The sequence below is a fragment of the Rhea pennata genome, chromosome 23, assembly GCF_028389875.1.
Source record: "Rhea pennata isolate bPtePen1 chromosome 23, bPtePen1.pri, whole genome shotgun sequence".
NCBI lineage: Eukaryota > Metazoa > Chordata > Aves > Rheiformes > Rheidae > Rhea > Rhea pennata.
In genome coordinates, this window is record NC_084685.1 from 5,407,475 (window position 1) to 5,428,974 (window position 21,500).

General features: G+C 50.1%; 1 protein-coding gene across 1 annotated transcript; it reads right to left on the minus strand.

Annotated features, from left to right (window-relative positions):
* Positions 1 to 1,025: 1,025 nt before the first annotated feature.
* Positions 1,026 to 20,975, minus strand: SELENON (selenoprotein N). Its single transcript, XM_062593944.1, has 12 exons — positions 20,868 to 20,975; positions 16,266 to 16,383; positions 15,312 to 15,442; positions 14,179 to 14,391; positions 13,023 to 13,147; positions 12,075 to 12,212; positions 10,315 to 10,396; positions 9,114 to 9,302; positions 7,624 to 7,729; positions 6,682 to 6,794; positions 5,862 to 5,963; positions 1,026 to 4,294 (listed from the first exon to the last, which is right to left on the minus strand). Exons 1-12 carry the CDS (start codon positions 20,973 to 20,975, stop codon positions 4,124 to 4,126), a joined length of 1,596 nt encoding a protein of 531 aa, XP_062449928.1. The 3' UTR covers positions 1,026 to 4,123.
* Between the last annotated feature and the right edge of the window lie 525 nt (positions 20,976 to 21,500).

Here is a 21,500-nt window from a genome sequence, read left to right on the forward strand (position 1 = left end):
CGCATGCGCCGCGGGGGGGGGCGGGGCAGAGCGTGAGGGGAGAGTGCGGCGGGGGGGGGGGGGGGTGTGTGTGTGTGTGTAAGGGGGTGTGAAGGGGTGTGATGGTGTAGGGTGTGCGTAGGGGTGTGATGGTGTAGGGTGTGTGTAAGGGGGTGTGATGGTGTAGGGTGTGCGTAGGGGTGGGATGGTGTAGGGGATGCGTAGGGGTGTGATGGTGTAGGGTGTGTGTAAGGGGGTGTGATGGTGTAGGGTGTGCGTAGGGGTGGGATGGTGTAGGGGATGCGTAGGGGTGTGATGGTGTAGGGTGTGTGTAAGGGGGTGTGACAGTGTAGGGTCTGTGTAGGGGTGTGATGGTGTAGGGTGTATGTAAGGGGGTGTGACAGTGTAGGGTGTGTGTAGGGGTGTGATGGTGTAGGGTGTATGTAAGGGGGTGTGACGGTGGGGTGTGCTTGCGTAAAGGGGTGTGGCAGTGGGGGTGTAAGAGGTGTGATGGTGTAGGGTGTCTGCCTGTAGGGGTGTGAGGGAGTGCATGTGTGTTCTTAGGGGTGTGATGGGGTGTGTGCACGTAGGGCTGTGGCGGTGTGAGGGGGTGTGTAGGGCTGTGGCGGTGTGGGGTGTGTGCGCGTAGGGCTGTGGCGGTGTGAGGGGGTGTGTAGGGCTGTGGCGGTGTGGGGGGTGTGGGGGTGTGTGCATAGGGCTGTGGCGGTGTGGGGGTGACAGGAGGTAACTGCATGTGGGGGGCTCGAGGGCTGTGGCAGTGGGCCTGTGAGGGACCCGAGGGGGGTGATGGCGACACGTGGGGCGCGTGTGCCAGCCGGGGGGGCCCCGGGGCACAACGGTGGCATGAGGGACGCGCCGGCAGCGCGAGGGGGGCGGTGGCAGCCTGGGGGCGCGTGACCGTCCCACGGCGCGAGGCAGCCCCGTACGCGGGGCGGGCCGACCCCTCCTCGCCCCCCTCCCCGAGCGCTTCCCTCCCGTCCCGCCACCCCCCAGTCGACGGAGGCAAGAACTGAGCGAGGCCGAGGTGGTGGCAGCGGTTTAAGGAAGGAGCTACAGAGCTGGGCAGCCCGCCGAGCCGCACCGCGCCGCGCCGCGCCGACCGAGGCTCCAGCGGAGGAAGAAGCGGTGCTGGTTTTCCACTAAATCGCCACTGGCAAATATCAGGTCTGACCCACTTGTGGATTTAAGACCAGACCATCACAAAGCACAAGAGATGGGGAAAACAAGCATCTCCTCCCCCCTCCCCGCCCCGATATATCAAAAGACTACTGGAAAACTTAAGGAGTTTACAAATACGAGGAAAAGCTTGGCACGTATTAAAAAAAGCCTCAGACAACAGTTTCTGCCCAGAGTCCACCCCAGCCATCACACAGCAGGAAAGGGGCAGCTGCTCAGGCAGCTTTACAGGTAACAGACTAACAGGGGGACACGGCCACGTCTCCTCCCAAGGGATCCCCAGAACACTTTGCTCGTGAAGCAACAGGACTTCTCCTGCCGCACTTTGGGTTAATCACCTTGCACTCAGACACACTCATAAGTGACTCCAGACTGTGCTGCAAGAGCCCAACAGTTCACGGCTGTGGTTCATGCGAGTGAAATTCAGAGAAACTAAAGGTTTTCCACTCCCAGGCTCACCACAGGTTTAGGCATGCGTCCTAATTCTGCACGGGAATAGCCTAGACAAGTGTCTTTGTGAGGGAGCACTGCTGAAGTAGTGTCGGGGACACCCGTCCCTCCTCCTCGTCCCATCAGCGGCCCCACGCATGGCCATGCTGGCACCACAGCTAGCCCCAACTGGTGTAACAGCTCCCCACTGTGACAGCCGTCCGGAGGGATGGGAACAGCCCTGGCACGGGGACTTGGGCGCTGGCCTTGGAGGCACTGCTCGCCTGACCCCTCTGTTTTATCTACTTTTCTAAGCCTTGAGGAGACAAAATGATCCTTGTGCTTTCAGCCACTGCTCTGCCTGGCCTGCTCTGCTGCAAAACTGTTCAGAAGGAAAAACAAGTGGCATGAATTCTTTGCACGAGTACAACTCTCAGACACTGCTTTTGATGTCTTAAGTCCCTTACTGAGGCGCTAAAGAAAGGTGCAACAAAAATACCTCAAAAGAAGCTTTCTAAAAGCCTGAAGGGCAGATCTACACTAAAACTGTGCTTCCAAAGGAGCCAGAGGGAGGTAGTACTCAGCCTCCTCTGCTGTTCTCAGCTTGGGCCAAAGCCCCTCTAAGGACACAGACAGACCAAGACTGTGGGTGCATCAGCTGGAGGTCGGTCTCTAACACTGCCTAGAGATGTCAACACTTTCCATAGCCATCACTGAAAACTGCTAGAACCAAGCCTGTGATTACTGCAGGCCCCTTGGAGGGCTAGAAAAGTGCAGAGCTAATGCATAGTTATAAAGCTGATACTGAGAAACATCCCAGGGGTAATTAATTTCACTAGAGCAATTAGTGAAGCTATCCTGGGTAAGCCCAAAGCTCTAAGCTCAGCTCAGTCTCCAGCCATGGATACAGACAAAAGAGCTGGGGACAGGACAGGTACAGGGTGAGAAAAGACCCCTGGTTCCTCCCAGGTAGCGTATTCCAAGAATGAAAATGCCCCTTCCAAAAAAAGGCTTTTTCCCCTTTTGATTTGGTCCAACTAAATTGTGCTTTAGAGAGCAGAGAAAGCATCAACAACCAGGCTGCTTGCAGCCATCTATTGGAGATGCTTTGTCTCATCTATCCATAGGAATATGCTTTAAACCTGTTTCATTTAGACCCTCCCTTCCCCAAATTACACTCACCCTGTAGCCAAGCATTTGTACAAAAAAGGAATGACTGCTCAGGATGGTTACAGATGAGGCACAGTGGCATTCTGCCTGGACAATTTCTTCTGTGGAAGATGTTCCGTGGAAGTTTCTTTATCATCCTGGCTTCTAAAACTGCTCAGTTCCCAAGAGCTAATGCTCTTAGGGCAATGGTGAACTTCCACTTCTGAACTTCCCCTTCCCAAAGGGAACTTCATCATGGTTCATTTGTTTAGTGTGATGTGAAAACTCTCAAAGTAAATGTGGACGAGAGCATCTCACGACCAGTAAGAGGCACACTGGGAGAACAAAGCTCTCAAAGCATGTGGGGTGGGGACAGCCCTGGGCTGAACAGGACAGGGTCACCACTCACCACCACATTCTATAACCTGGAGTGCACACACTGCACTGGTGGAACTAACAGGGGCTCTGGTCCCTCAGTCCTCCTCAGTTAATCTACACCTGACATCTCCAAGCTGCAACACAGCTCTTACACTTAGTTCTCCACTGCTAATTTCATTATGCCAACTTCACTATCTGCCTCGGACACAAAGAACCTGAGTAAGTGAGACATGTCTTGCACCGTGTCACACAGGATAAGCATCTCTGGCATCCAGGGAACTGGAAGGAGGCTACTTCAGAGCACAGGCCTCTAAATAGCTCCTCTGACTTGCACGTCTACACATTAGCAGCTGGAGTCCTCACATTAGGCATTGTTGCCATTGCTGTCACTGAAAGCCATCCTGAAGAGCTGGGATCCAGGCCGTAGAATAGCTTACAGCTCAGTCAACCTCAGAACTGCCCTTGGAGATGAGGTATGAGGATGTTGGCTACCAGGGAAGAGCTTTCCACCTGTGCTGGATTCTGTACCTTCACCCACGGGGCAGAGGGACTCACCATGAATGTCTGGTCATAATGGCAATGCTGTTCTCCACGATCAACTCAAAGTCAGGCCCTTGAGATCAGGTGTTTGCAGGTGACACTTGGTATAGCTGTTACAGGACTTTCACCACAGAGAGTTTGAACAGGAGGTGGAAAAATGTGAAGGTTGGTGACACACCAAGGTACATGCACACTGAGTGTTTATAGATTCAAGTATTTTCACTCCTGTAAAAAAATTGCTTGAACTCAAAGGGGTAGGTTATGTAAACAGAAACTGGTGTCACTCAAAACTTAGCCCTAGATCATCTAGAACAAAGCTCCAGTCCTGGAGCTGGGACTGTCTGCATCTTAACATCAATGCCTGGCCTGAAGAGGAAGAAGAACTGCTGTAATGAAAATAGATCTCTGAAGTCTTTGGCCATCTCTGTGGGGCAGTCAGGTGCCACTGTTTTTAGGTTTGCAGGTATGGTTTTGCTCTTTGCAGTCCTTCCTTCAAAAACTGGAGGTAAGTTGCAGTAGAAGGGTCTTCAAAATTGGTTGAGAAACTAAAGACGCTACTTTCAACATCTTCAGGCTTCATAGAAGTAATATCCAGGAAGTAGTTGGCATTGATATGGTGAATCTGGGAAGGAAAACAGGTGGGAGAGGAGACTTTAAAGGCCACATCAATTCACCATCCACTACTTTGACCTCTAGCCAGGGCACAGATGACAAGACTGTAATTAAATTTAAGACTCTCTAATGCTTTGCAAATGCTAATTCAGCATCCAGGAGTCAGGTTTCCATTTTACAGTTAGAGAAAGAGGTGTCTGAAAGACAATGACCTGCTTTTCCCATGAGTGCTCACCCCCTGCTCAGCACGGTTAAGAAAAACAAGAAAGTGATTTGGGCAAAATCATACAAAACCCAGCCATAAGCAAGGGCTGGGGAGACAGCAGCCCACTCACACTGACTGCTTCAGCACATGCTCTCAGCCCAGCCTGGCTGCAAAACAAGCACATAAGCTTAAAATGTCCCTGTGTCTTCTGCTTCCTGGTGGAGATGGGCAAGGGGGGGACACATGGCTGGTGACTACAACCTTGACAGGATGTAACTCACTGAGCTGAGGTCACTCACTAGCCTGCAGTCAGTAGTCCACAGCCTAATTTGGAGGACAGCCACTAAAGAGACAGCAACAAGTCACTGGAAATGTCACTAGCTAGGATCTGGCAAGCGTGGGGCACAATCAGATTAGCCCTGGCAGGATCCTCTGCCTCAGACAGCCCAGCCGCTGACACACAGTGAAGCACTGCAGTGTCGAGTGTCAGGAGCTGCTGCGGTTCTTCAAATCCAAGGCAGGGGCACAACAGAGCCAAAGCATGTTGACTTGCTAATGGCTGATCTGCTGTGACAAACCCAGAGAGGCAAGAGGAAGAGAGAAATGTGCTAGAACGGGCTGATAAGGAGAGTCTTTCTCCAAGGCATGAACACAAGGGACAGTAAGAGGGTGCAGGATACAAGCTACAATTGCTTTCCGAAGGTCGCTTACTGCAACCAGGGTGGGGAAGGGACAGAACGAAGAAATGTAGGCAGATGTTTGATTGAAGTTTTATGTTTTTCCTCTCTGCTAGAGCTGTTCTCTCTTATGTCTCCGAATAAAAGTGCATTTTTTTTCATATTTCTTGGTAGAGCACTTGTGTCCGTCTGTCACAATGTCCCTGAGAGCACAGCAGTGCAAGGGACTACAGCCCCACAAAGGGCCTGGGGAACCAGAGAACGGCTAGGGCAGCTGATACAAGCTTCAGGTCTACAGATGACCCTGTATTTTCTGGGATGCTGCTGGACAGAGGAGTCAGCCTCTAGTCCTGCCCAGTTCCAGCAAGCCTGAGGGCACATGGACCTGAACGGACAGCAGTCTGCAGGACATTCACCTCTTCACAGAACAGGAGGCCTTTAAACACTCGCTCTATTGTGCATCTCTGGATACAACTCCAGTGTCTCCCATCAGCAGGAGCTCGTTCTGTTCCGTGTGTCCTATCCTCATCCTGATAAACAGCACTCTATTTCCAGTAATAGAGCCTGAACCAGCTGGGTGTTTTCCAAGCACTTTGGATGACGCCATCTCCTCCCCCCAGGGAGTGATGTATTTGAGGAAGAGAGCACGTTCTGAGAGGAAGAGCCAAGCCCAGCTGAAGGAGTAACAAACATACCACAGTGCCATTAGGGAGGCAGATGATCATCTCCACGGGGAAGTTGTACTTCTCAAGGTGCAGGTCAGCTAGCTTGCTGTAGAACTCATTCTCTCTGTTGGTCTGTAAAGAGACCCCACAGGAACATGCCTGCAGACACCAACGCTAGCAGAACAGAGCGAGAGGAGTAAACCTAACCCAGGATGAGGGGGCGGACGAAGAGCTGCCCTGCAGCATGGTAGCTGGCTCCAATCTGATGATGTGCTTTACTATTCCCCTCCAGTCAGTGTTTCCTCCCTGCCACACACACACACACACACACACACTTCGGCAGTAGATTTTCCCCCAAACAGTATGATCACTTCGTCACTGGCAGTTCTCAGGCACATACACAGCCTGATCCTGGCTTTTCATAGCTTCTCCAGCACTGTGACTACTCCCAGCTAACAGCACGTGCCCAGAGAAAGGCTCACAAGTAAGGAAAGGTGCAATCAGGAGACTCGGGGTTCAGACAGTATTTAGCTGCTCTCTGGGTTACGCAGAACAGCCAATTTGCCAATGGCACAAATGACCTTGGGCCGGGCTCTCTCTCAGTGAAGCATCTGGTTTAGCTTTTAATATTGGCACTGTAACAGAGTGAAGGAGATCACTGCGCTGCTTCCTTAGCCTGACTCCATCTGGTGTTTGTTTTGCCACTGCAATTGCTCAGACACAGAGGGTAACTGAAATCCCCCACTGGCACAGGTGCGAGTTCCCCCTTCCTGCCCACACCCCTGCACCAAGCACCATGTGCATTCATCAGCACCAAATGTAAGAAGGCAGATGTGTCTGTGACACTCACCTGCAGCTCTTCCAGCTCCTTCACCAGTGACCAGCTGCTAATGAAGCTTTCATTCAGCAGGGCAAGGATGGGCGAACTTTCCAGGACGGTCTCCCGGAGAGTTCGCCCCGAACCTGACGCAGAAAGGAAGGCAGACAGTCACTTGCTGCGTTTCCAAGGCTGGCTGTTGCCACATTTGATGCCATTGCTCTGCCCAGCGGCTGGCTGCTGTCGCAGCTGACTCAGGCTCCCCCCAACCAGGCCCACTGTCTTATTTCTCCTTTGATGGCAGTTTTCCGTATTTTATGGTTTCCAGGGTGCGCTGTTGGCAGAGACGCTGGCCACTTTCAAGGCAACCAAAGACATTGCAGAACCAGCCTGCCATGGAGGCTGACTGGTTTGGTGTACTAGGGAAAGTATCAGGCCCTGAGGATCCACCATGAATGCATTTTTTCTGCTCATATCACAGCAGAGCCCACACAAATGGAGAGTTTTTAGGGGTAGACAGGACCCATTAGTCCTGCCCAATGTGGCATGCAAGTTCTTGGGCCTGTGGGAGAAATGACGACACATCACAACAACCCCAACCCTGCATCTGTCTCTGGTTTCTCCTGTGCAGACATGAAAAGTGATGTGGAGACAAAGCAGGGAGCAGCATCTCTCTTGCCCTGCAGACACTGCCTCAACCCAAGCAAACTGGTTCGGGCAACATAAGAAGGGAAGAGAAAGCGAAAAAAACAGACCCATTCCTCCCCCTCAAATCAGGGCTCTTTAACTAGAGAACTAGTCCAGGACTTGCCTAGGTCTAACCCTGCCATTGCAAACACAAGTTCTGTTTGGTAGCTCCCACCTCCAGCCCTTCTCTACATAAAGCTTGCCACTGCCTTCTCCCTGACTCTGAGCCCTTCTGAGAGCCTGAATTATGCACAACATTCCTCCAGCCAACATGGGAACTGCCCTCACCTCAGCAGGACTGGTCATCCAGGGCACCCCACAGTAGGATTGAGTGTACCAGCTTCTTTTCTGCTTTTGCTCTCTCGAAAGCTTGCGTGAAAGGAAGATAGGAAACCTGGAGGCAGAGAGATGACTTGAGAAACAGACAGCGAAACAACCCACCTCAAATATGAGCAGGATCTGAAAGAAACAGGCCTACCACATCACACAGGCAACATACACACAAAGCCGCAGCATGACAGCTCAGCCTTACTACTGGGCGATCAGCTCGTTCCTGCTCAATGCTAGCTCTGTCCACCCCCTGCCTTGCTGATGACTAAAGAAAATAGTTATTGTGGTGCTCTCCACAGGGGCAACTTCCCTTCATCTCAGGGATCCACCGCACAGACCTCTAATCCAGATTACATACTCTAGCCCTGCCACAGTGAGCAGAGAGACAGCCACATCCTGGGCAGGAACTATTTCTTCACCCAGCAACTTGCAGCTGGTCATTCTGTTAGTGCTGGCCACACAACATCCATTTCACTACATGCTAAGTCCAGAGCACTAACTCTACTGCCACACAAGATGCAGCTTTTCTTTTGGGAAAGGTCCAGGTACATGACAAACGGCCAGGGATACAGCTAGACTGCAGTGTGCCCCTTGCAACATGTGGGCTATGCTGGCACGTGCCAGAGTGCATCAGCACAACTGCAGGCAAGCTGTCTGCAAACATACATAAGCAGCTTGGGAAATCCGGCCTTGAGATATTTATTACAAAATCTCACCGAAACTACCTACAAACTGGCTGCGAGGGACTCTGCAGAGACAGAGTTCCAATCACTCAAATGAAGGGAACTTTATTAACATCTTGGCAACTCAAAGGGACATTTGTAAGCTCAGGCACAAGGAAGCAGCCTTTGAAACATGTCCCTTCAGCCAAGAAAGCAGTGACAGGCAGTAGCCATCTGCTCCAGAGGCTACTGGCATGCTAAATAGTTTAGGTCACACAATGCCACAAATTTGAGTCTCCTTGCAGGGTGTAGAGGCACAGGCAGAATGTGTGTTTTTTGCTGATAAGGAAAACTTGGTCCAAAGGTAGCAGAACACTGCAAAAGAAATGCCAAAGGAAAACCATTTGTAAGAAGTGCGATTACCTGCCTTGCTCAGAAATTGCATTGGCAGCTACTGATAAGAGGAAGGAAAAATGAGCCTATATTTACAGTACGAGCTTGGAATGACATGACATCTGGGCTGTGCTCCTGCCTCTGCTTCTGTGTGACCCCAAATGGCCTTTCGGAAATTCTGTTCTCTCTCATTGGGAAACTGGAGGCCCATCACATCACACATGATGCACCTGCGTGGCGCAAGCTGAGCAGAGAGATCCTCATGCTACTCTGAATGTTGCTAAGTTGAGGCCTATGATTCATGCTGGTCCTCGAGGTGACCGGACATCTTGGTGAAAATGATCCTACCCAAACAGACGTGCTATGGCAGAAAGAGCACAGCCCCTTCCCCACCTTCTTAAATGGATACATGGCCAATTCCAGCTTCTGGGCTGCCTCTTCCCAGGGGATTTCCTGCTGCCAGGTTATCTCTTCAAACACAAACTGAATGGGCTCCCCTGAGGGATCTCTGCTATCAATCACATTCCCATTCTCGTCATGGATCACAGAGGGGATTGAAGGCCCTGTCGATTCCAGCTCCATCTGTAGGAGAACAGACTCAGAGTTAGATATTATTGATATATCACTCCTGGCTTTCCTGTACTGCAGGACAAGATAAAGATGCAAAATAAGATTGTGCAGCTTCTAATGAAGACAGAGATCATTAACTTGATTTCTGTTTCTTGGAACTGCACTTCACTAGTTGTAGATGTGTTTTACTGGGGAATACCAGGAACACAACTTTATTTCCTTCAGTTATAGTATGTCTGTGCTGGCTAGACTGGGAATGCCAGATTCCGTATTGCTCATTCCGTATTGCCATCCTGCCAGTGGAAGATTTTTGACTGTGGGACGCCAGATCCTTAAAGCTGTTGGGATCTGGCAGGGCCAGCTTGAAGCTCTTGTTTGTACCACCAGCACAGCCCTTATACAGTCCTCTAGCCACAAGAGGGTGCAACAGGGAAAGCTGTTTAGGGACTTGCCTGTAGCTTAGCGTTCTTGTACATCTGAAATTATTTTGTAGGTCTTCCCTCTTTCAGGACTTCTGACAATTGAAAAGAAACATGGATCTAGTTTAGGAGAAGACCTAACCTCAGGCATTCAAGATCATGACTTACAATTTCTTGGCCCCTGAGCTCCAGTTACCACAAAATAAAGGAAAAACTTCATGCAATTTCTAAATCCAGATACACTGTTTTTCTTACACCCCTCTGTGCTCAGAGCCCAGATTCTGCCCCCAACCCTTCCCCCACAGCAGCTCAGACAATTTTTTGTATAAAGGGAAACTCCCATGACTCCACACATCCATGACTCTAGGAGATTGGGATTCAACACATACCACAGACAAGAGAAAAAAAAAAAGACCCACAAGAGCTGGCAATAGTGAGTCACATCACTGCAGAAGACACACACAGATCAGAAATATTATGCTGTAGCATTCAACAGAATGCTCTTAAGAACAGAGATAGTTGAGGTAATACAGTGCAGGGGAAAGGCAAGGTAAATCCCTGCCAAGATGCTGCACAAATGTGAAGGACAGACAGCAATTACAGACCTGAGGCAGGTAACCTATATCCACTTCCATGTTGCTGCTTTCACTCGCCCCATAGAGCCACTCCATATCGACATTCAGAGACCTGAAAAGAGAACTCAATACATTCAGAGTAACCCAAGGCTAAAGCTGTGCATGGGAAACCATGAACTATGAGAACATCCAATGCTTCTCTTGCAGGGTGAGCCCAGAAGCCCAGAGTCCCTGGCTGCTTGGAGATCACAGAATGCCCTGCACAAGACCAGCAACACTAGATCCAGCTGGATCAGGGCCTAGACAGCTCCCCAACCCTCTGGGCAAATGCGTTCATACCTTTGAGTATTGTCAAAGTAAGGAAAAGAGAGGTGCATTTGCTCCCCATTTCCTCCCAGGCCTGAACTTGTACATTCTGATCATTTCGAACTTTTAAAAGTGTTTTGGAAGCAAAAGGCCCTTGTAAGAAGTTGCTGGCAGAGCCGAAAGTGTCTACTTGCTATAACAAACGTGCTGACAGAACCACAGGGATTGAGTCACCAGGGTAATATTATAACAGAATTTTCACTCCAGCTGTCACAACCAAAGAGATTTGAAACTTCTGTCCCCTGACACTCTTCCAGCTGCTTGCCAGAGAGCAGTAATGAGCCAGTGTGAAGCTACATACACAAAATGTTAACCTGTCGCACCAAGTGAAAAATATTTTGAAATGGAGCATCAGGATTTGCTGAATTCCAGTGCTTCAAGCTGGGCACGGAGATCTCCAGGGTCTCCCTCCCCACAGCCTGCCTGTTCCTCCCCATGCTCCAAGGACAGGTGACAGTTACTGTCGAATGAATCAGACCCTGAAACAGGCCAGGGAACCTCAGTGACTGGTAGAGATGCTTTGCCAGTTTTACAGATAACTGCAGAGCTCATTTCATTTACATTTTCAAGATACTTTGCTGAAAAATAATCAGCTCATCCAACACAGACACCCAAGGAGTCTCCTGCAGCTTGCAACAGGTATTTAACACCTGCAGAAGTCCCTGGAACAGCCCAAAGCACTGCTGGGACAAGTCAAGGTGAGCAGCCACAATGCACTGTAAAGGTGAGCTTGTAGCAGTACTACTAACAAAGAGGCTGCTGCCTGTCTCTAGAGCAGTATCTGGATAATTTAAATCCCTCTGTCCCCATGTGTCTTCCCATGGAGTTGCAGAAACCTCCTTTACTGAAGTGGTTTGGCACAGGACAGCTCAGGCCTGGACATGCAGAGTTGAAGCATGTGCCAACAGCAGCCAGGTTGTGTAAGGACATCCACCCCCAACCACAACTCCATGTCTCCATCCCCTATGATATCTCTGCCCTTGTCCTTCCCTGTCAGATGCCCCACAGCCCGGCTGATAACAATACACAGAGCTAATCCTGAAAAATTGCATCAGAACCAGTTTAGAGTGCCAGTTGTATCTACAGAACTGAGAACATGATGACCGTGATGACCGCTGGCAGAGAGGGATGTGTGAGGGAAACAGATAAGCAAACAGCAGAATGAGCCTGTCCAAAGCTCATCCTGCAGATATGCCTTCTCTGCGTGGTCCAGAAAACCCACGTACTTTGAGGGATACCATTCCACCCAGGACTGTTACTTCACCCGTATCTTCATATAAAAAGAGCCCGCCAGCCTCCTCCCAAGCACAGTCCCCACTTTGGCACAGCGCAGGATTCCAGAGATCCTGAATTTCATTGTACCTCGCTTACAGGAATCCTCAAGTCTGTACTCAAGGCACATGAAGAGGGAGAAACAGTTGTACCTGTTATTAGGGACAAAGAGCTTAAACTCTCGGACATGGGAAGAATCCTTGGAGAGGATGATGTGGCCTGTGAACTGTCCTGGGGAAAACCAGAAGGGGAAGTCTGGTGGCTCATTCAGCTGGAACTCAGCGTGGATTCTGAAACGAGAATGGAGCCATCAGTTGCAGAGCGGCAAGGAGATAATGGATCATGCGCTACAGATGACAGCAGAGAGAAGTGATCTCCAGGCCCCAGAAATCATGAAGCTAAATTGAGGCAGAGAGGTTCAGTTCAGAAAGCTTCTCATGTGCAAAGGGCTAGAGCAGATGCCCTGGGTCAGGAGAGTCTCTGGTACTAACAACTTTTTGATTTGAGCAACAAGTGTCTGCCTAGGAAGGCTGAATTATAGTATTTATCATTCCTTGAAGCAGAGGAACAGACTATGACTCCCTCAGTTTCCCTTCCAGCCTGATCCAGTAAACAAGAGCTGTGTGTAACATTCCCAGTAAAACAAGAGGACAATTCCCCAGAATTTCTCCCTTGGAGAAAATGCTCCATCCCTGAATTAAACAAAACCTAACAAATTTCTTGCTAATTAGATTCTTCCCATTCAACCAGAGGCATTTCTAAACCAAGAGTTATCAACGAAGGCCATTGCCCTGAATGTGGACAACAGTCCCTGCCTCACCACGGTCTCTGGAGCAGGAGTGCCCTCTTCAGGCCCCAGCCAAACATCACATATGGGCAAGAACCGGCTGAAAACCATCCTTCTGGAACTCCTTTGTGTCCTTCCTAGGTAGGAGGTATCCGACCTTGTCTGGGAACACGCCTGCACAAGCAATGACATGTGCACTCTGCCACTGGCTTACTGCAGCTTTGTCCACTCCTCAGAGATGCAGAACAAGTTCTGAAGTGTCCCCAAGCCCTCCGGACCCGTGGTCCCTCAAAGCCAGGTTGGGAGCCCTTACCTGAAAGCTATGGTGTAGTAGAAGGCGCTGATGGCTTGGATGCAGGCCACAGCTCCCTGGGGAGCAAAGCGAGTTTTTACGAAGGGGCGTGGGTGGAACATGCTCAAGAGCTTGTGGATTATGACCTAAGGAAAGAATTGTAAGAGAGCAAAAATGAGAACAGTCCCTCTAGCAGTCAGCTGCAGCTCCAGAATAACTCCTCACCAGATCAGGGAGGTCAGATAAGGCCTCTGACTTAAAAACTGGCTTAGAGACCTACTTAATCACAAAACAAGGAGATAAAGCAAGAGGCTGCTTTTTAAAACAAATCTATTCCCATTGTTTGCAAGTTTTCATCATCCTAGCTGGGTGGATGTCTGAGTGTGGTAAACTGATGCTGTGAGGCTGTATCCATCAATACTACTTAAGACTTTCGAAGAGTGGATATGTAATCAATAAACACACCAGGCTCCAGAGGTATATCAGCTATGAGATCACTAACACCTACCCTGGCACCCCAGGGGATAGTGATATACAAGCCTGATTTTACAAACTATTTACACACATCGTTTCACTTGTCAATGAAGTGCCCCACCTCTGGGGCGGCACACAGCAACTGTTCTACAAGAAGCAACCACTTCACACAAGGGCTTTCTGAATAATCCTCTCTTCTCCCTGTCTTGGAGAAACTAGCCTAAAAAAATCCAAACATTTAAAGTAAGACGAGGTAAATCAGCCTCATCTGGCCATGACAGATACCTACTGCTTTTGCCTGCTTTCAGTTTTACCTCCGATTTAGATCATGGTGTTCCTGCCTATAGGTTGAAGCCTTTTTTCTGCCTCAGAAAGTCAGAGAGACATAACTTAACAGCCTTGTCTCCTCCAGAAATTCCCTCCATTCCTCCATTTGTCTGGGCTATTAAGCCTTTTGTACTGAAGTAAGTCCAACTAACATAGGATCAAGAACAACTACTGCAGCCAGTATCCACTTGCATTCTCAACAGCCCTAAACCCTTGCTGGACCACATCAGCTTTCCTTGGAAGCCCAGAAACTGATTTACTGCAATCCTCCCTGTTATAGAGGCAAATGTGATCTCAGTCTATGGCACAAACACCATAAAATAACATTTATACAAACCACCTCTCAGGTACATAGAAAGCATGGTTCATATCTCACCTCTTTACCCTTAGGAGGTGGAGGGTAAAATCGGTTGTTGGAAAGATACCCAGTGAAGATGTTTAATTCACTAGGAATTATCCACCATGGATTCCCAAGATCAAGTTTATTCTTTGGGGGAAGAAAGGCTTTGAACTGCCTGGCAAACATCACGCTCATGGGGGCTGCTGGAGCGGTCCAATTCCTCAGCCCAGACAGCGCAACGTGAGAAATCTGTGAAGAAAAGAGAGTATCAGAGCCAGTTTACAAGAGCTGTTCAGCTAGACTCCTCAAACATGCAGTAATGCTGATGGGTGTAAGTAGGTTTGGGAGGGTGGGGGGAAATCTATCTATCTATATCTCACGTTTTAAGTTCTTCCCCAAACACCACCAAACAGTTATGCTGACTTTCTATGAGTAATAGGGAACAAGTTGTGGGGGCTGGCACGGCACATAACACCACTGCTTTTGTACTTCGCTCCAGGAGAGCTCTCCCTAATATCTTCTTCAGGCTTCCCAGACAGGACCTAACAGAGCTGGGGCACTGTGTTGCTGAATGCAGAGAGCCAGCCTACATGCAGAACTAGTCCTGCTGCCTTCACATCATCTTGGCTGCAAACTAAGATGCCCTGCTAAAGAGTAGTCTGACCGCCCAGGACAACCCGCATCTCTGAGCCCAGGATGTTGGTCACAGGTAATCGCTCACTGACAGTAACAGATCAGAAAATTTCAGTGAGAACCTCCACAAGTGAAACAACTCTGCTGTGGGGGGTTCATGACATATACTGTGGGACCAGTCCCTGCGCAGAGAAGTCCTTAACATAGTGCAGTGTTAGCACCCTGTTGAAAGGTGAAGTTGTTTTATGTTTCTCAGTTACTGTTCCAAGCAGTTTTCCGAGCTGCAGCCTGCGGTGCTTTTCCAGGTCCCGTACGGAAGCTTTCCTCGGCACCTGTAAGAACTGTGAGGCTGCTAGAAAACAATGAAACACTGCAGAGAGGAGTGAGCTTGCTCGTCAAGCCAAATTCCACTGGCTCCAGCCAGCCCATCTCCCCCTCCCAAACTTGCTAGTTTTCATTCCTGCTGATGTTACCAACCCATAAGTCATGTGCTTATCGTGTCATTTCTGGTCATACAGATCCTGCATGATACCTACTCCTAAGAAACCATCTTTGCTCTTTGTCATCGTTTCCATGACCAATGGCTGGAATTTAGCCACAATGGACAATGTCTCCCCGCTGGAATCTGGCGTCTCCTCCTCTTCAAATTCTGAGATGGGAGCAACCCCTAGAAAAAAAGAACAGGAATTTAAGCAGCTGTTTCCCCTTCTTCCCCTTTTAAGTAATGATGAAATGATTATATGTTTATCCCGGTAAATCCTAGAGCACTTGTAGCTTCCCAGCTGTCACTATGCTGTATGTAATGGCAAAACTCAGACCCAACCCAGGGATGAGCCTCTGCTACATGGATTAAAGAGGACTCTCCTTTTAGTGAATCACACTCTAAAGCCCATGGCACAGTTCAGCAGTCTGATTTCACCTAGGAGGGAAGAGACACACACACTTTAGCCAATTCATTACAGCATAAGCAAATTATTGACAGTTTTTCTATTGTACTGTAAGCTCTCCTGCACATTATCACTACCACACTTCTTCCTTCTTGGCACCATCAAGAGACATTTGCTACATGCTGATATAGTCTCCAAACATGATCTCTTGTAATTGCTATTGAGAGAGACTGCTACAGCCAGAGGAGGGCACAAATAAAACACCACGACTCACTGACAGCTTTGGCCTAGTCTGGGCTGAGCTGTATTTGTTGCACTCGCCCATCCCAAATCCCCTTTAAGCCCTAGACAAAGTAACTTACGTACTTTACTAGTTCAGCAATGAAATCGTCAGTCTTATAAAAACTGCACTTGGTGAAATTAGTGTCTAGTGCTTAAGCTGTTCCAAAAACACGTAAAGCTTAGCAGACTCTCATCAAGTAAATCAGACCCAGTATAGCACCCAGAAAAGAAGTAACACACGAATAAAAATTGCTGAGTGCATACAAGGCTCTTCTGCTTTTTCTTGCTCTGTGTGGACAGCTCTGCAAGGCAGATACCTACCTGTCAGCTTCTCAGCTATTGGCTTGAACTCCTCTGGACTGAGGTACAGATCGTTGTTTGTGTCCAGAGAAGAAAAGAGAAACAGTCCCTCGCTTCCCAGAGACTTCAGTGCCAGTTCCTAAGTTTGGGAAGAAGAGGTAAATGGTATTTCTTTCCAGCCTCTCACAGAAATTCATTCAGGCCTCTCTCAGCTTCAGAGTTAATCTGCATTCTTACAGCACACAAACACAGCCATCAAATTGAAAGATTAACGCCCCTTGGCAGGGTTTTGTGCTATTTACAATAGACATTGGTGTCCAGGAACTGTTGGCATGAGCATATTAAAACTACATCTGGCTGAGCAATTCAAACTGAATTATTTGCTCAGAGTCATCCTCAAAGTCTGTCATCAGGAAAATTTCCAACTTTTCCCAGATAGGTAGTTCTAAACCTGCAGGTATTCAGGGCACCCAGAGACCCCTGACTTCTGTAATTGATTAACGCACAGTGAAACAAAGGTGGTCCAATATATGATTTTTCACTTTACACAAATATGAAGAAGGTGAGCACTTCTGAGCCCTTGTATTCTGCAGAAAACAATTCAACCTAAACTGGTGTTGAGATCCATGCTAACATTACCACCCATGACTGGCCTGCTCTAGCCAGACCCCCTCCAGGTCCAGCCTCTGGACTGCACCAAGTATTTTGGCTCCTTGCTCTGCTGGGAGCACTGCCATCTGTCATCCATCTGGGAACCACAATTCCCATGGTCTTTCCCAAGAACTTACACAGACCATGGCCTGGGCAAGATCCCAGCCACTCTGCCTCAGTTTCCCCCTCTGCATACTTGGTAGGAGAGTCTGCCAAGCCCCCCTTAGTACAGCACATGGAGATTCTCCAGCGGAAAATACCACTGAAATGCAACGTCTCACTTGGAGCAGCCTCAGAAAAATACTAGATTCTTCTGGTCTTTTCCATATCGAAGCGCAGAAGGGAAGAAAAGGACAACTTGCATGCAGAACAAGAGCTCTATGTTGGTGTGGGAAGACAGAAACATGGCGAGCAAGTCCGACAAGCCACATCACTCCCTGCCAGCCTGCAGCAGGTCCCCTGTGAGCCACCGTTTGGGGCAGCTTCCTCTGTCACCCCAGTAAAAGCCTGAAGCTGAAAGGATAAATACTCTCTATTCTGCTGTTTAGCTGTGTTTATTCTCTATTGCCTGCAGCACCATTACCATCCCCAGAGCTCCTGAACTAGTTTATTTTCCATCTGTTGCCTGCCAGCCTGAAGCAGCACTAATGCAGCCTGGAAGGCTTTGCTCCCATCAACTGCAGCAACAGAAGCACTTAAGAGCCTTCCAGGGCAGTTTCAGGGTTGTGACAGACAAAAACAAAGACCACGGAATACAAACCAGAGATCTGGACTCTGACACACTGAAGAAAGGCAAAGACCTGATACACAGAGAGGAGCAAGCACTTGAAAAAAAAAAAGGAATGAAGGAACAAGATAGTTATTTATGTATGCACAGGAGCAATCCACTCAGGACTCCCCAAGTTCCTGGGACCAGGAATTTGTTCCCTAAAGAAAAGGGGAAGCACATCCTTGGCCCAATAAATCAGCAACCTCATTTTCCTGAGCAATTGTCCTGTTCCCTGACAGCCAGATGCCAGGGTCATGTCATGAAGCCTCAGGCCAGGTTTCAGGATGTTTCTCTGCTTTAGATCTTGCTTGTATGTGGCATGTAATGCTTTAACCTCATGATCACTCACTGCCTGGGAGCCAGCGCGCAGCGCAGGCAGAGCGCGGCGTACAACAGCCTCCTCCTTACAGAGGAGGCCGACCTAAATGCGTACCGAGCTCTGAAGAGATGGTCCATTTCCTAGTGCTCTCCATAGCGCTTCACCAACTCCCTGCTGATGAATCTTTCACAGCCGCTCTTCTTTTGCGCTTCACAGACGCAGACCTCAAGGGATGCAAGGCAATGAGTGACAAAGTTTTCAGTCGGTTAGATTGCCTGCTGCTTTAGTATTAGGAGAAAGCCATGACCATCTATTTAATGGGACTGAAGGCAGAAAGAGAATCAGCTACCCCCAATACATACAGAAGAAAATCTCAGGCTGCACAAAGGAGAGCAGAACATGAAGAGGTGCCTGATGTTGGATATTAGCACCAAAATATATACGTATCAATTAACCTATAGAAAATTAAGAAATGAGAACACGAGCTGATCCTCTCGGCCCTCACTTTCACAGGGGCTAAGCAACGAAAAATCAGCAGCAGCAGAACTGCCGGAAAATTGTTGCTAGAACCACAACTGGTCAGAGATATGGTTGCCTTGCAGCCAGGTGACTTCTGGCTGGGTGTGCATGCACACATCTTACAGGCACGCCAGCAGCCAGCTGAATCAGCCACCATGCTAATAGGATTCAAACTGGTCTACTGCCCACTCCAAATGATGATCCCTTCCCCAGAGGGAGTTAAAATAGCCACTTCTCTAGGAAAGGCACGCTTCAGGCAGCATTGGTGCAGCCTATCGGTTCCATACGACTCTGCAGGGACAGCTCTCTCCCTTCGGAAACATTCACAAAGCAGGACAGCTCAGCTCACTGCATTGCAGCTGGTAAATGGGGACCCCAAAGGGCTCCCACCTGGCCGAGATAAGACACCAGCCATGGAGCAACACGGTCCAAGGCCTTCTGCAGAGCACACACCTGTCCTGACACACTCTGTCTAGAGAGAATAAAGATGACGTTTGAAATGGGAGAAAGATGTTAGGCCTTGGCCTTTTATTTCTTGATAGCATTTATGTCTGAGAAAGCTCTCCAGAGCCTCTCCCCCTCTCCCTTTCTTTCTAACCTTCAACTATATGAAATAAAGTTTCCCTGTCTGTGCTGAAGAGTAAGGCTGAAGCAGTCTCAGTCTTTCTGCGGAGGAGGAGGGTTGTGGCTTTCACAAAAGATTTCTTCTCCCACCTGCTTGTGGGTTGTTTAGCTAAATAAACATTTCCATAGAAAGAGACGAGACATATGCTGTAAGCAAGCTGAAGGAAAAATAAAAACCTTGGGCTGTTCAAATTTCATTCTCATCTCTGTCGGCGCCCGTCTGCAATCGTCTGCCTGCCCTCTACAAAAAACAAAGCAAAGACCAAAAGACCTGGCGTTCTGTCCTCTTGGGGAGCCCATAAAGACTGTTCTGCCCTTCTCCTGTCCCTGTCAGTGGAATTCTTCTAAAGAACAAGTTTGTGCCATTTCCCCCTTTTTGCAATGCAAAAAATAAGCATCAAAGAAAACAAGAAAAGAAAAAGAGAAAGAAAAGAAGAGAGAAAGAAAGAAAACAATGAAAAGAATCATCCTTTAAGAACATTTGTCTTTTCACCACAGAAATATCAAAACTGAGAAGTCTGCTCTTCACTGCGAACCTTTGCAGACGTTCAAGGATGCGCTCTGAAGCAAAGAGCCAGGGGAGCATCATCTTTAACAAAGATACCGTTTCTCTAAAGCACGCAGCAGGTATTTGAATTATACGTATTACGATCAAAAACAATGTCAATCAGTCTAATGTAAAAAAGTGTTTTTTTAAAAAAAAAAAAGAAAAGGAAAAACACTTTCCATTTTTCAACTCCTATTTTCTATTCTTTTGCTGCTCCTTCAGTCAGAGTCTCCCAGGGAGGAGATCTGCGTTTCTAATCTGGAGGGGAAAAAAAAAAAAAAACAACCCACGAATATCTGAGAAAGTTTCAGGCCCTTTTTGAAGGGAATAAAGCAGCAAGAAGAGACGTTTCCACATGCCCAGTGAGAGGGGGTGCGAGAAGTTACCGACCCGCGGGGCCGGGGCCTGGCCCTGGGCTCGGGGAAGGCAGGTGGGAGCGCGGCCCGGCCGGGGGCTCCCGCGGCCGCGGCGGGAACGATGGCCCGCGCGGGTCCCTGGCACCCCGCGCGGGGCTGTGCAGCGGTCACCTCAGCCCGGCGGTGGCCACCTCAAGCCCCAAAGGGCCACCCTGACCTCAGCAATCACCACAGCTCTGCAGTCACCTCAACCCGGAGGTGGCCACCACGAGCCCAATGGCCACCACGAGCCCAATGGCCACCACAGCTCTGCAATCGCTGGAGCCCAGCAAGTCACCTCAGCCCGCTGGTGGCCACCGGTGCCTGGCGATCACCACAGCCCTGCGGTTACCCCAGCCTGCTGGTGCCAACACCTCAAGCTTGATGGTGGCCTCCACGGCCTGATCGCTACCACAGCCTGGTGGCCACCACCCCAAGCCCGGCAGCAGCCACCACAGCTCGGTAGCCACCTCAAGCCCGCTGGTGGCCACCCACGGCCTGATCGCAACCACAGCCTGGTGGCCACCACCCCAAGCCCGGCAGCAGCCACCACAGCTCGGTGGCCACCCCAAGCCCGCTGGTGGCCACCCACGGCCTGATCGCTACCACAGCCTGGTGGCCACCACCCCAAGCCCGGCAGCAGCCACCACAGCCCGGCGGCCACCCCAAGCCCCGGAGCGGCCGCCGGTGCCCGGCAGGGGCCGCGGGCAGCCCGAGGCGGGCGGCGGGGTCGGCGCCCGCCCGCCATTTCAGCGCGGCCTCCTCCCCCTTCCCTTCCTTCCCTTCGCCTCGCCGGTACCTGCTGCCGGGCGGCCTCGGCGTCCCGGTAGTACTTCACGGCGGCCAGGGCGGCCAGGGCGGCCAGCGCCAGCGCCAGGCGCGGAGGGGCCGCGCCGGGCCCCGCCATGGCCGCGCCGCTCAGCGCCGCCGCGCCGCCATTGCCGCGCCGGCCGGGGGGAGGCGTCAGGCGGGCAGCGCCGCCGAGGCGGGCCGGGCCGGGCCGGGCCGGGCCGGGCCGGGCCGGGGCCCTCCCGTGGCGCCCGGAGGGTCTCAGCGCCCCGCCGGCCCCGCTCCCCCCGCGGGACCCTTCAAACGTGCCCGCAAGAGCCCGATTTTTGCCTCCTGCTTGGGGCGATTTAAGACCAAAGACGAGGAGTCTTTTCTTTTTCTTTTTTCCTTTTTTTTTTTTTTAAAAAGGGGAAATCAGTCATCCATCCGGCGTCGGGACGCCAGTAATCCCGTTAGGGCTCTCAGGGCTTTTGCTCTGAATTACCAGCTGGGAAGTGCTGTGCACGGTCCCTGCGCGGTGCCTGATCCGCAGCGGGAAGGCGGCGCTGATCCCCCGAGGATCCCCTTCCGAGAGGAAGCAGCAGCTTTCCCCAGCTGCCAGGGCCTCTCGGAGACCACATTCTTCCTCGTTTAGCAGCAAAAG